The sequence below is a fragment of the Thunnus thynnus genome, chromosome 7 (genome assembly GCF_963924715.1).
Source record: "Thunnus thynnus chromosome 7, fThuThy2.1, whole genome shotgun sequence".
NCBI lineage: Eukaryota > Metazoa > Chordata > Actinopteri > Scombriformes > Scombridae > Thunnus > Thunnus thynnus.
Genome location: NC_089523.1, coordinates 1,276,469 through 1,291,797, shown reverse-complemented (window position 1 = coordinate 1,291,797; position 15,329 = coordinate 1,276,469). Strand labels below are relative to the sequence as shown.

The window sequence follows — 15,329 nt, the reverse complement described above, 5'->3', positions numbered from 1 at the left end:
TCCTTTCCTGGGGCGGTCCTCATGTGAGCCAGTTTCTCTGTAGCGCTTGATGGTTTTTGCGACGGCACTTGGGGACACTTTCAAAGTTTTCCCAATTTTTCGGACTGACTGACCTTCAGTTCTTAAAGTAATGATGGCCACTCGTTTTTCTTTACTTAGCTGCTTTTTTCTTGCCATAATACAAATTCTAACAGTCTATTCAGTAGGACTATCAGCTGTGTATCCACCTGACTTCTGCACAACACAACTGATGGTCCCAACCCCATTTATAAGGCAAGAAATCCCACTTATTAAACCTGACAGGGCACACCTGTGAAGTGAAAACCATTTCAGGTGACTACCTCTTGAAGCTCATCAAGAGAATGCAGAGTGTGTGCAAAGCAGTAATCAGAGCAAAAGGTGGCTACTTTGAAGAAACTAGAATATAAGGCGTATTTTCAGTTGTTTTACACTTTTTTGTTAAGTACATATTTCCACATGTGTTAATTCATAGTTTTGATGCCTTCAGTGTGAGTCTACAATGTCAATAGTCATGAAAAGAAAGGAAACTCATTGAATGAGAAGGTGTGTCCAAACTTTTGGTCTGTACTGTATGTATGTATGTATATATATATATGTATATATATACATATATATATATGCACACACACACACACACACACACACACACACACACACACACACACACATATATATATATATATATATATATATATATATATATATATACACATATATACACACACACACACATATATACATACATATACGTATACACACACACACACACACACACACACACACATATATATATATATGTATATGTATATGTATATATATATATATATATATATATATATATATATATATATATATATATATATATATATATATATATATATACACATATATTTATATTTTTATATATATATATGTATTTATATATATGTATGTATGTATATATTTATTTATATATATACTTTTTTCTTCTAACTTTCTGACTTTTCACAAAATCACCACTTAATTTTCATAACATTACCATTACAATTTTCAACTCAAAATATTTCGACTTAATTCTCAAAATCTCAGAATTTCCTTTTTTATCAACGGTGACCTAAGGCTCCCAAAAACCAAAAGCCATTCCAAAGAACCTCCATAGACCTCCAAAATAAAAGATTGAGCTAGCACATGGCAAATGAGAACTGACCCTAGAATTAAAAAGCGTAAAGCAAATGGAAGCAGTCATGCGGGGCTGTTTGGAATTTAAGGACAATCTGTGTTTATGGAAAGGAACACTGTCATTTTTGTGTGTTACCAGATGCAGGCTCTGTCTGTGGGCAGCAAGTTTGAGGCTGAGATTCGAGAGGAAAAAGAAGAACGCAAAAGACAGGAAGTGGAGAAAAAACAGAGGCAAGCCGCCTTCAAGCAGCTGCAGTCAACCTTCTGCTCCTGACCCTGTACAGGAAGTAGATAAAAATCCTGAAGTGCACATTCAGTGTTACTAATTGCAGAAATATCTTCACACTACTCATACTTGAACTAATGTTATCACTCAGAATTTGGCACTTTATAACAAAGATAGAAAGATGCATTAAAGTAAATACTCACGTAAATACTTGAAAATACTTCCAAACACATCACAGGTGAGGTTTATTAATACCACATTTTCTGGAGCTGTTCCATAGAAACACAAGGCAAAACCACTACTTCAGACACATAAGGAAATATTTGGTGAACTGTCCAAATTCATGGAAATATCATTAGTTTATTGTGCTTATCTGTGGATTTTTTCTTCATGTGTCCCTCTGTACAGTACCGGAACTTCACCTCAAAGGAATTTTAGCTTGTTCAGCCAAAGTGAAGCTGTATTCAGTATATTCTGATTCAATACCTGCTGTATATGTTGTGTTAGATCACTATTCTGGGTTTACTGTATGTTTGTGTATTGGGTTTGTGAAGCGTTTTTAATGTCATGTTACCATCATGGTTTATGTCAGATAGTCTTGTTTCATCCTCACTTTGTTAACACTATTAAACTTGGTGTAATTAAATGAAGATCTATTCTACAGCCTGCAACATAATATAAATAGAATAATAGAAACTAGTATAAATAACAGTATGATAATAGTATAATATAAGTAATTCATCACATAGTGTGGAGACATTTGTTGTTGGCAAATTAAGCCTTATGCGAGTTTGACCACTGACTTTGACTCTTGGATCAGTTGACTGGTCCAAGACTAAATCGCTCATACTCAAATTGGTTTTCATGAACATCATACAATATAGTCTTAGATTGAAACAGTCTGAGATAGCTTTTAACAATGATTTTAGCTACTACTGTAGGACTAACCAGAAGCTTAAAGGTACACTCCCCATTTTTTAATTGTGTCTGAAATCCTGAAATGTCCACTGAAACTCAACTGTGAACTCAAAATCAGGAACGTTATCTTTAGAGATATAGTTAAAATATTTCTTTCTGAAAGTGAGAAGATTGATACCTCCAAGATTGTCTGTGTGTATGGTGCTGGAGTCATGATGTGGTTAGCCTAGTTTAGCATAAAGACTGGAAGCAGGGGGAAATGGCTAGTCTAGCTCTGTCCAAAGTTCAAAATATAATTACCACCACTTCTAAATATCACAAATTAACACTTTGTATCTCATTTGTTTAATCCATACACAAACTGTAAATGTAAAAACCAAGACCTGTGCACAAAACTGCAAATTAGCTGATGAAGCTGCACAGAGGTACCAGGTGGATTAACTGTTATCAAGAAATAATTACATCTCATAACTCCCTCAAAAATCACAAACTGGCGTTTGTACTAAACAATGACGTGTTAATAAGTGAGCTTTAGAGATGTTGGTAGGTGTATTATTTTTTCAATCTCTATGCTAAGCTTGGCTAAACATGTCTCCATATGTAATGCACAGACATGAGACTGAAGTTGATCATCTCATCTCAGTCTCTGAAGAAAAGTTTATGTTGAACCATTTCTCTCAATCTATGAGGCCATGCTAACTCATGATCAACAACAACAGCCTGGATTTAAAGCCCATTTAATAAAACCACACATAAAAATCAAAGATGTAGGGGCAGCTTCCATTTAAGTATGTGTGCTTACCTGTTACACAAGAGTTTCTTAACATTTCCTGGTGTGTAAACCTGTTTTGAGGACCCAAATTCTCATGACCCAGCTATTAGACAGATGCTAAGTTGTCATGTGAATCTGTGTATGGTGTACTTTAATATGCTATCTTTAAGAGCATGCAATGCATGCAGAACAAATGCATTATATACAGTAGAGATTCTGATATATTTTAAATTAGCTTATTTTTATGTAAAATAGATAACTATTATAAATCTCCTACCACATCTGCAGAGCAAGTGACTGAAGCAGAGTTCCAAACTCAATGTTGATTATCCACAACACTAAATCAATGGTCAGCATTGTTTGAATAATTTATTTCAAATAGACACCTTGATGTGTCATACACTGTGATGTCAGAATTTATATTTGGTTGTAGAGTGTAATTATGGTTTTTCAAAGCATTTGCAGTGTAAGTTTGAAAAGGGTACTCCAACGACTTAGTGTTACTCTTCTATAAAGTACGGGAATGTCAGAGATGGATCACTATATCCTACATTTCCCATCATACAATGCTTGATATCTGTCATTAGGCCTTCCCTGCCTGGGAAAGGCCACATCATTAAAACTCCACAGCACCAGTTTGTGATGCAGGCTCTCTGTTAACATCATCAGGGTTATGTTCTCCAGAAGACATACAACTGTGTTCACAGGCTGAGTAGAACTAACCATGACTAGTAAACTGATCTGGAGTGCTCTTTTAATGAACTATTCAGTCATCCATGTGCATACTTTGTACTTTTTCGATTTCAGATCTGCATCTATAACTGTAAACTTTTCTGAGATTAAGCCTTTGTCTGAGATTATGTAAGAGGTATCCCATTTCACAGTTCTTCAAAGTTGACATTTCAAGATTACGTCGTAATGGCTCAACATGGCAGTTACATTCTCAAGCCTCCTCTGTCTTAATTTGGAGCACTCAGCTGATGTGACCTTTGTGGTTTTTGGTATCTTAAAGTCCATTACTGATCTGGGCTATGGGCAGGAACTCACCATGACACTATTGTAATCCTCTGTAGATTTAAAGGTTCACCCTATTTCCCTTCAGTCCTCTGACTTCATGGGCTTTGTCCTTTGAAGTTCCCTTGAAATGGGATACAGCTGTCTCCATTGCTATGGCAACGCTCAGTCACAGCACACCACAAATGTAGACAGTGTCTACATTTGTCTACAATGTAGACAGTGTCTACATTTGTAGAAGTGTCTCTCACGTGTCACATGTAGCAATTCCTGGTAGGAGCTGTTCATATTTTAGTGGCATAACAAAGCCTCAGTGCTGCACTGTCTCCTGAACACACTGAAAATACAACAGTTAGTTTCTCCCTTCAGCTTTAGTCCAGCTGCCCACTCAGCACAGTCATAAAAATAAGCAAACAAATATGATGTGGTCTCAGGAATCTCTAATAGTGGCATAATTATGAAAAGCACAGTGTGAGCAGAAGATGGTGGGTGTATGTTAGAGGTGGCTGCTGGCTGCACACTGAACCACCCTGTCACTGATCTTTCACTTCAGTCCACTGCATTTGAAGTCTAATTTAACTGTGTGGTTGGTAACAGAGGCAGCAAGATCTCAGTGTGCAGGGAGAGTTACATCAGTGTCTATGCCATGCAGCTACATAATTAACATTAGCTAAGAAACAGGATTGGGAAAAGACACTTATTTGTGTTCTTTCCAAAAGTGAGATGTTCAGATGGATATCAGTTTCATGTTTGGTTGTGATGCACAGAGCTGGATTCAGAACATGGTTAGCCGAGATTAGCATAAAGATTGGAAGCAGGGGAAGCAGCTAGCCTGGCTCTGTCTAAAGTTACACCTACCTACCCATGTCCTCTAAAATTCACTGATTAGGATGTTCAATCCCATTTTTTATGTATTGGAACTATCTCTCAGTGAACAACAATTGTCGCAGTGATTATGCGTAGCTTCCTGGAGCCTTGTCATCACAGCAAGGTCAGTAAGGTTTGGTACCATCATCATCATGCCTGTACAGAGACTTTACTGACCATCATAGCCAGAGGCTCCCACTTAAATCACAAATAGTTTTTACATTTCAGTGGGTGCAAGTGAAACAAACAAGATACAACATGTTAAAGTCGAGATGAAATGAAAAATGCCTTTTTAAGCCTTTTAGATCACATCCCCAGTCATACTGTGCACCTATTTAACAATATATGTCAGAACCCCCCCCCCCCCCCAAATTTCTTTGTATTCTTATATCAAAATCTAATCATGTTTTCTTCCTGTAAAACAATATGATGTGCTTATGTAGGCTTGAACCAACCAATTTCAACCAACAAGATCATTACATCCACCCATCAATCAATCTTCAACTTTTAGGGCCACAGAGCTAAAATTCATTATGACATGCCCACTATTCAATGTTCAAATCAAAATCCTCCCATTATGTCCCCCCTGTCTATCCTGTTTCACTTTGAAATACATCACGATACGGAAGTTGGATACTCTCAAAATGCTGTTTCATCTGGACTTCAATTAGTGAGCTTTAGAGGTTTTGGTAGCTGTATGTTTGAACTTTGGACAGATCCAGGCTAGCTGTTTCCCCCTGCTTCCAGTGATTATGCTAAGCTAAGCTAACCATGTCCTGACTCCAGCTCTATACATAACTCACAGACATGACATTGATATCCATCTGAACATAAAACTATCAAAAAGAAAGTGAATAAGCAGAACTGTTCCTTTCAAGAATAGACTCTACTTAGTTTTCACTCTCCTCAGTGGGAAAACATCACCCGGGTGTTGTTTTTAGAGGGACAGTGCCACAAATATGCACCACATCCACAATATGGCAAACTTAAAAGATGACATTTCTATGTCCAGAACCTGCTCTATCATAAATGTGATAGCTGTCTATGTCAGAGTTTCCCAGCCTTGGGAACCAAAACCTATTTGGGGTTGATGTGCAGATGTTCTCAAAGTAAAAGTAATCAATTTAATAAATCTACAGTATAATAAAACTGAAATATATTTATTTTTATTAAATGTTAAATGTATGTCATCCACATAACTGACAACTTGGAATCACCTAAAAGTGAAGCTACGGCTCAGTAAAGGCTGAGAAACCCTGACTTTAGCAGAGCTTATTGTTCAGTGCAGTTCATGTATCTGGCCCTTTATTTACTCTTTATTAACACATTTAAGTTGTAGCATGCACTAGTTGTCATATAACAAAACTACTGTGCGTATCACATACCTTCTTGGGTATTTGTTGTGAAAACTGACAATGTATTTTTTCATAAATAAAATAGTATATATTGATATTCGTTTTAGCAAACACATATAAGTTGCCAATTATAAAAAATGCTCAGTGAAATATATTTTTGGGGACTTGTAAAGATATTGTGTTGTTATATCAGAATGGAAAAAAAAATTGACTTGATTGCAGTAAAGGATTTTAAAAAATGTTATGGAAAAATACTGAATCTGTGTCATTATTCATAAAGCATCTATGGAAGCATCCTTGGGAAATGATTCATTGTCCGTATTGATGTAATCTCCAAATGATCCCTATTCAGGGTCACTGGGCCTCAGATTTCTGAGGCTGAAGAAAATGGCATGAGTACAGAAGACTATACTGTCTTTTTTTATATACCATTTTAATATATTTAAAATCTATTTAGGTTATCTAGTTATTATATAAATGGAAAGCTCAGTCCGGGCAATATTTTTCCAAGGAGCACAGAACAACTATACCCCTCCAGTCAACTGATAGCATGTTGGTTGAATGTTATTTTGACCAAAGAAATTCCAGACACACACACACAGTCATGTTTCCGTCACTTCAGAGGACATTACATTGACTTCCATTAATTTCCTGGAGTCTTACCCTAACCCTAACCACCAACCGGCCTCACCCTAATCCTAACCCTTACCATAACCTTAACCTAACCCTAACCCTAACCCTAACCTGCCCTCAACCTCATTCTAAAATGAATTATTGATGTTATGGGGACTTGCTTTTTTCCCCAAAAGAGAGGTGAGTCTCCACATGTGACTGTGTAAACAGATTTACGTCCCCACACCATAAGTAATTTCCTGGTACACACACACACACACAGTACCTATTCAACACCACATAATGAAACACTGTATGTGCTTTCAAATAACACAAAATATTAAACGGTTCAACTGCATAGTGTCCATCTCAGTACATATCTTGGTCAGAAGCCTTTAGTAAGTAAATGTAAGGTACAGTAATCCTAATCAAAAATGTTTATGTTTCTATTAAAGCATTTACATCAGCCAATATATTGTCATTGCATTTTTAAACCCTCAAATAATGAAATTGCCATTGACCTTAAAAATCCTGTGTCGTAGCCGCTATTAAGCCTTGCATTATGCTGGAATGCAGCCTGCACCCAGGTTTGCTGTGTGGTTCTTAAACATAAATTAATTTGGAACATATACATACAATACTGAAGGGACCCTCTTCAAAACAGCTCTTATCAGTTGGACCTATTTATTGATCACTTTAAGACAATAATGAAATGGGTATTAGTGACACATTTAATGATTATTATTTCATTCTGTCTGATGAAAATGTACAAGCCATCACCACCAGGGAGCAGCATTGTTAAAGCAAGCGGATACACATTGCTGTACAGTGTCTGTTATCTCCATGATAACTGTGATGAGGTGATGTAGTAGTTCATATTTGTGGAGTTCAGAGGCTCATTGTAATAATGGTCCTTCTCACTATCAAGCTTGTTTAGAAAATATTTATTTCATGTACACTGTACAAAGGCACTGAAGCATGTGAGACACAATAGTATCTCATCCTTCACAATCATATTTTGTGGAACATTTCCTCTCTTATGTCTGAAGTTGTTACATGATTTCTTTTAAACCATATAGATAGCACAGTGATTCTCTTCATATCAACAACCTTTAAAGGGAAAATACTCCAAATACAAACACACATTAACTACAACATATAGACTTTTTTCCTAACTTCCTAACTCTTTGCTCAATCTAGAAACATTTATTATTGTACAAATTGAACATAATATGTTTAATCTTTGCTTCACATTATGATTTAGGCAATGATTTTTCAAAGTAAAGGCATTAATCTACAAATCAATCAGCAGTCAGTATCATTCTATCAGTCACTACTGAGCCATACCTCATTTCATGCAGGTCAGTCTAATGTTAGATAGCTCACTTTAAGACATGGATGTTTTTGTTCCTAAGGCCTCTGATGAATAACCTCAGCAGCTTAATATTGGCGATGGAATTACAACCATCTGAAGGTTTGTTGTGATTGTCAGCTCATGTTGATAGTCTAATCCATCAGTTGTGTTGCCAGTCTCTGATCAGCAACATGAATGCCCTTTTATATTGATGACAGTAGAGTCATTGCATTCTGTCCCTTCCTTATTGGTACTTTACACACTCTCTTCACACACTTATACCTATAAGTATATATACTATATGACACACTATACCTGCCATACCACCTAATTCCATATTCAGTTTTACAGGGTTGGCGCTGAGGTTTGCCAACTTAAAATGTCCCTCTGTGCCAAATAGAATTCTCTGAAGTAGAAAATATTTACTTCAGTTTCGTGGAAAATTTAAATCCACTGGTGTAATGCATTGTTTAACTACACCGGTTTAGATATTAAATTCAATGAAATCCGCAACAGACAGCCTCTTGGTTCTGTTTGTTTCAGAATACTATGACAAATACTGTGTAGTGATGTATTACCACACAGTGCCTCAGTAGCATAACTTTGACGACAATGAAAGGAGACATGATATTCTCTGCTTCAAGTGTCTGTAAGTTGATTTTCACAGTGTAGTGAAATGAACTGAAAGTAGTGGCTGTCTGCAAGACAGAAAAACACATTCAACAATGTGAAACACCATAATATGGTGGTATGGTCCTTTTAAATAAGACTGCAGTGGTGATGGTGAAGGATGTCAGAATCATGCAAGTGCATGACATGCTGAGTACTGACTTATGAAAATGAATAAATGGAAAACTGTATTTAATTTATCACTGCTTCCCACTCCACATACCTAGCGTCGACCCTGTAATATCCTCTTATCATTATGCCTACCATTACTGGTCCCATTCCATATTGGTCTGCCTCACCACCTGTTACCTATAGGCAGATATTTGTGCCAGCAGGTTTTAGATTTGAATGTGGTACGTCCGAATTTGTAGTTCAGACTTTGGTTGTACACTATACATAGTTGAATTTTGAATTTTATTTGTATTCTTCATTTATATGTGAACTTAAGAGAATTAATGAAGTTATGTTTGTGAAATTCAGTTGAATTATTCTGATTAAATTTCGATGAATTCAAATTAAAGAACTCAAATTGTGATGGCATAATGGCGTAATGGCATAAATCCAGTTCTCCCAAATTGGATTCAGCTTGTTGAAACATTACACCTACAGACTGAGAAATACATAGATTCCACCGTTTGAGCTGTTTCCATTCAACCACAGATTCATCCATGTGTATCTGGTTTCCTCAAAGCCCCTTTGTGTAAAATTGGTTAGTGATTATAGCAGATAACTTTTATTTTGTTGTTTTTATTATTGTTTCTAAATCCTTTGCATTGCAGCTTTACAATGATGGTTTTCTTTATCTTAAAGTAATAGTTTTTTATGCTCACCAGCTAATTTGTAACTTTGTCTGCTGTTTGGTGTTGGGCAGGTAGTGTACTGTGTGTTAACCAGAGCTTTATTTTTTTTACTGAAAACAGCTGCTTGCTGTTGCTGGAAACCAGGTTGGCGAGAGATGTGATGGGCCATAAAACCAAAACTAGGAGCTAAAAAAGGCAAAAAAGATTCATCCAGCTGCAGATTTGTGTACTGTGATGTTTCTTTATAATTATTGGGTAATTTTAACTTAATCATTTTCTCTTCCATATAAATTTGGCTAGCCTGAAGGTTAGTTTTCAACCTGTCTGATAGTCTGACTGCTCATATTTTTTGGCTCATTGGATCTATTTTAGTGATTCAACATATTTGAAGAACTCTGAAATTAATTTGGAGATTACAATGTTATCATAGTTGTCAGAAGCCATGGCCAGAGTCACAGAAATAAAACCCAATTTGTAATAAACAGTAGTGTAATTTTTCACACTCAGTTCCCAAAGCTGGTGCCCCCTGTTGGTCAGGCATTCCAACTAACACAACTGGCAATATCGATGGGTGGGAAGCCACTAGGGGATCATACCCTGGTTGTTGTTCTAGGGACTTCAACTGATTGGCAGGAGGAGACTGATATACTTTTTAATTGCAAATGACACAAATTCAGATTTACCAAATTGAAAGAAGTTCCTGCTGACAAAAGTATCTGCCTCATGTTACTCTACCCAATTATGCCTCAGAAACTCCCCTTTGTCCCTAGGAAACCTCCCTTACAGCATCCTTACTCCATCCTGTCACTGCCATCACCGTTGATCTGCACCACACAGTCCTTGTCCAAGGGCTCCTTTGAGTGGGCCGTATCAAAGTGCTGGGTGCTCACCATGTACCTCCCCCGAGCATCCAGCCCCAAGGCCGGCACAAAGCGACGGTCAAACTGGATTTCTTGACGCAGGTAGGAGGTCCTCTTCTGGCAGGTGTCACCAGTTCCCTCCTGCAAGGCCGACAGAAACACCACCAACTCAAAGTGGTTGGATATGCCCTCACACAGGGCAGGGTAGAGGGGGCTCCGGCGGTCCAGTGGGTGGTAAAAGGTGAGTGGGAAGATGAAGAAAGGACAGGGCTGTTGGCCCAGATGATCCAAGTGGAAGTCCAGAGAGGTCTGGTGCAGAGCCTGACCTTCATGTTCCTCATAGAGCACAGCACTCACCTTCACATCTACCAGAGGCCGCTGTAGCAGGTTGGTGGCTCGTAGCATGAGGCACGTCTGGCCCTGGTGTTGGCCCACCACTGCCTGGGGACTGAACTGAATGGCTCCTGCTCGCTTCTGAGGACGCGCAATCTTGGCTACAAATGCACCTGAAGATTAAGACAATGAGACTTCAATGTGATGTGATAATATGAGATGCTTTGCCTTGTTAATGTATATGTTTGTGTCATGCTGCTTTTCAGTAAGTCACAGCAAAATAAATCTTGTTCTGTCAATAGCAGCAGAGGTAAAACAACTTCATGTTTTAGAAGCACAAAATGAATGGGTACCAAAAGTAAATTTAACTAAAGAATGTTAAAACACAGAAGTCCAATTAATAATATGGCTCTGTCTTTTTTTTTAATGCATATTCAACAGACTGAGCAATACTGTATGATTTGTTGTCTGCTTTGTGACCCAACTGTATATATCCATGTAAGTCCACATGGGTTAGTGAAGGGCTAGCTTCACCCCCTCCCCTGACACCTCTCTGACATCAGAGTTGGTGGAGCTGTCAACTTTTGTAACTGACCGACTTTCACTTTTGCCTTTAGATGTGGTTGCATGACACTTTGTATGACCTAGTTAGTCTTAGGCATACTGAACCCTTAAAGGCCAATAAAAAACTCTGATGTGCTGTTCAGACAGTCCAATAGTGTTGAAAATCTTCAACATTTAGAGAGAGAGAGCTCTACACTGACACTGCCCATTTAAAAAAAGAATTCTGAAAAGTTGACAATCCAACAGTCATGTCTGCTTTCCACAGTGATTGGTCAGGTGTGAAAATGAGTAAGCTTATAAATTCCTCCTTGCATCACTGTTCATGTACACTGGAAAATTGCACCAATTTCCTCTGTGTTGACAGCGATGGAGGTGGTGTACTTTCAAAAGATAAACAAAAGCTGTCCAAATCACGGCCACATGGCACAAACTCAGAGAGAGTGCATATAGGCCTTAAAGATTGTGCATGTTACTTTTCATAGGCTACGGTAAGTTAAACAGTAGTTTTTAAATTTGCATTTTTTCATGTTTTTGTCCTCTTTTTTGCCTAGTTTTTCCCATGACGGCCTTATTTGTAGCCTACATTGGCCCAGTCATTAGCACACAATAAAACCGGCCTACGTGGTGCCTGAGGATGAAGTCTTACATTAGCCCAACTTGTAGTCCGTCTTTGCTCAATTTCACAGCCTACAGGGCAGACACATCTGTGTTCGGCCTGTGTACACTGTATGACTGTGCATGTGGTAGAAATGTCAAATTGAGAGACTGTAAAGTCCACAACACAAAGCGAGATCAGGAAAGATTACCATTAGTTCCTATCATGCCTGCACACATACTGTTGAGAATACTTGATTCAGATCAGAACTACATATTGGACTCTCATCACCAAGGCCATAGCCAGGATTGTAGAATTACTAGATTCATTGTGAGGGTCATTACTTAACTCTTGTATCAGAGAGGTGTCACGCCTATGTCGATTGTTGAGCACTCTTAAAAAGCAGCACTATAGACTTGTGTTTAAGAGTTTAATGTGCTGAATGCCAGCATAAACTATAATTTAATTATTCAGTGTAAATGCAATTCAAGAGTCGCCCAGCAGGTGTTGCCATTTTGTTTGTATCAGATGCTTTGTAACAATGAATTCATTCCAGTACAATAGTCACAATTAAACACTATAGTGCTAAACATGAAATAAGCATTAAGGCACATTCTGTTAATGTAAGAAGCTCACTCTGTAACACAAGGCCTGCTTTTATGTCAAAGTCTGTTTCCTCTTTGAACAGTGTTTCCCTGTGTGTTTCCAAAGCTCTACCCTCCATGGTTGCGGATGGGTCTCGGATAAGGTAAATTTGCGTTGAGGTTAATTAAGCATTGCAGAAGACAACTGGTTGGGATTAGCGATGAGGTTGATGTAAGGGGAATACAATATGATGGGGGAAGACACTTTGACACAACACTCAAAAAAACTGCTGTTGAGAATATGTTAAGTCCTTGAATATAATCTGACCACCAACTTTTCAAATGTAATATCCAGAAAAAAATACTGTCTTATATTTGGGCCATTACATGTGTCCATTTAACTGACAATTAGAACTGTGATCAGAAGAGGGATGATATTTGTGGAGAGAAGGGTTTATGACTGTTGTACCTGTGATGAATGCCTCTAGCATGAGCCCCAGCAGCATCTGCACAGCCAGCAGTGCTATGGCACTGGGACAGTCCCCACTGGGGAACATGGTGCCATAGCCGATGGTCAGCTGTGTCTCCAGGGAGAAGGAAAAGGCAGCAGTGAAGCTGGTAATGTGCTTCACACAAACCACATGCCCCTGTGGGGGAGCATCATGATCCTGCACAGCCAGGTCTCCGTTGAGGTGGGCCAGCAAGTACCACAAGCAGGCAAACAGCAGCCAGTGGGCCAGGAAGGAGGCACAGAAGGCCAACAGGACCCATCTCCAGCGCAGTCCCACCAACAGTCCCCACATGTCCTGCAGGGCCAGCAGCCAGGCTCGGCTCGAGGCCCCACGCCATGAGCCTGTAGGGCAGAGTGGGGGACGGAGGGCACAGTGTCCGTCTTTGGTGACCAGGCGCTGGCGGGTTGGTGAAGACAGGAGAGGAGAGGAGGAAGCCTTGCCACCCAGAACACTGCTGTTGGATTTGGTTGTCATGGTTACAGGTGGATCTCAAGCAGGTTAGGGCAAGGTGTGGATGATCCTGAAATAAAATTATAAAAGACACTCAAGTATATTTCAGAAGTATTATACTCATTTATACAATTACACTCATTCTTTCATGCTTTTAAATTAACATGTTTGTCATCAAACCCAGAGTAAGATGAGAAAGTCAGAGGTATCTTTGGCATGAAGACTGGAGGGAAAAAAGGTAGCTTTGCTCTGTCAAAAGTGAAACATTTAATAGCACTTTCCGGCAATCCCATAGCTTACTTACATGTTGTATCTGGTCATGTAGCTTCAAAGCTAGTTGCTAATTACTCTGAGAATCAGCTGGGTTTTGTTATGACTGTGATTAAATCTGGCAACCCTACTGAGGACAGGAGTGTTGAGATGCTGCTTGCAGTCCCTGTACCCAAGCTGTTGTGGTTAAGAAATTGCTTTATAATATAACAAGTGATATGTGCAACCAAAATTTGGTTTCTACCTTAAATTAGCTTTTTTTTGGCTAACTCTGGTCTATTATACACATTGATTTTTCTTTATAAGATCAACATTGTTCCCCTGGAGTAAACTATCCACTTAACTAAACAAGACAACTTGTTGTAAATGAAATTGTTGGAAGGCTTATTTTTGCCCCACTTGTGGCTGCCAGATGGTTGGTTGGTCTGTCCATCCAACACTTTTAGTCTAGGTAAATCAAAAAGATTTACATAGATTTTGCCATTTCATTTGGTAATGATATTTGATAATGACTGTGTTAATATGCCAATTATATCTATTTATTTTGGTGACCTCTTGGACTTTCTGCCAAATGGCTGTAAAGTATGTGGTGGCTGTGCAGGTAGAATGGGTTGATCACAGGGTTGGCAGTTCAATCCCCCAGAATTTCACAATTTGAAGTGTCCTCAAGCAAGAAAGTGAACCCTAAGCTGCTACTGATGGTTGGTAAGTGCTTTGAATGGTAGCTTGCTGCCACTTGTGTGTGAATCAGAGGCAAATTGGAAAATGCTTTGGATAAAAGTGAAATGGAAAAATACCACTGCAAAATAATTCCTCTGTCAGGTCACTGTTCCCCTCACAAGCTCTTTGCTCTTTGGCAAACTTGGCAAACAAAAGGTGCAGTGTGTAGAATTTAGTGGCATCGAGTGGAATGGACTTGGCAGAAATATAATATAATATTCATAAGTATATTTTAATTAGTGTATAATCACCTGAAAATAGGAATTGCTGTGTTGTCATTACCTCAGAATGAGCCCTTTATATCTACATAGGGAGCAGGTCGTGTCACTATAGGATTTGAGTCAACCGTGGATTTGAATTGCACATGCGCAAAAGGCCCTCTCTACAGCTAATGTTTGGTTTGTCCAATCTAGGCTACTGTAGAACTATGGCAGTGCAACATGGTGGGCTCTATGGAAGAAGACCTTTCGCTACAGGATTTGAGTCAACCGTGGATTTGAGTCATGCATGCGCAAGCGGATCCACCATCTTGGACAAACCACATATTGTCACTACAAGATTTGAGTCTGTCACTACATGAACTGAATGTCAACGGTGGATTTTACGTGCATTTTTCACAGCATATGAGTTATTACATAAAAAATATTTGATTCATATTTAAATTCTTGGCAAAAT

The 15,329-nt window shown here is 38.5% G+C and overlaps 2 protein-coding genes across 3 annotated transcripts in view; one reads left to right on the top strand and one right to left on the bottom strand.

Moving 5' to 3' along the window:
* The window catches only part of efhd1 (EF-hand domain family, member D1), a 31,720-nt gene extending 24,306 nt beyond the window's left edge, over positions 1 to 7,414 (top strand). For both annotated transcript variants that reach the window (XM_067593760.1, XM_067593762.1), the window contains exon 4: positions 1,319 to 7,414. In XM_067593760.1, coding sequence (XP_067449861.1) covers positions 1,319 to 1,453 — 135 coding nt within the window. In that variant the 3' untranslated portion in view covers positions 1,454 to 7,414. The remainder of the gene's footprint in view (positions 1 to 1,318) is intronic.
* A 307-nt stretch (positions 7,415 to 7,721) lies between these two features.
* On the bottom strand, positions 7,722 to 13,710 carry kcnj13 (potassium inwardly rectifying channel subfamily J member 13). The gene is made up of 2 exons (XM_067593763.1): positions 13,172 to 13,710; positions 7,722 to 11,132 (listed from the first exon to the last, which is right to left on the bottom strand). The coding sequence occupies exons 1-2, from the start codon at positions 13,686 to 13,688 to the stop codon at positions 10,558 to 10,560; spliced, it is 1,092 nt and encodes a 363-aa protein (XP_067449864.1). The 5' UTR covers positions 13,689 to 13,710; the 3' UTR covers positions 7,722 to 10,557.
* Positions 13,711 to 15,329: the final 1,619 nt, after the last annotated feature.

Coding starts and splice junctions, on each gene's coding strand:
- kcnj13 (XM_067593763.1), bottom strand. CDS start 13,688: ATGACAACCAAATCCAACAGCAGTGTTCTGGGTGGCAAGGCTTCCTCC. Junction 11,133..13,171: donor GCTAGAGGCATTCATCACAG/GTACAACAGTCA, acceptor CTTAATCTTCAG/GTGCATTTGTAGCCAAGATT.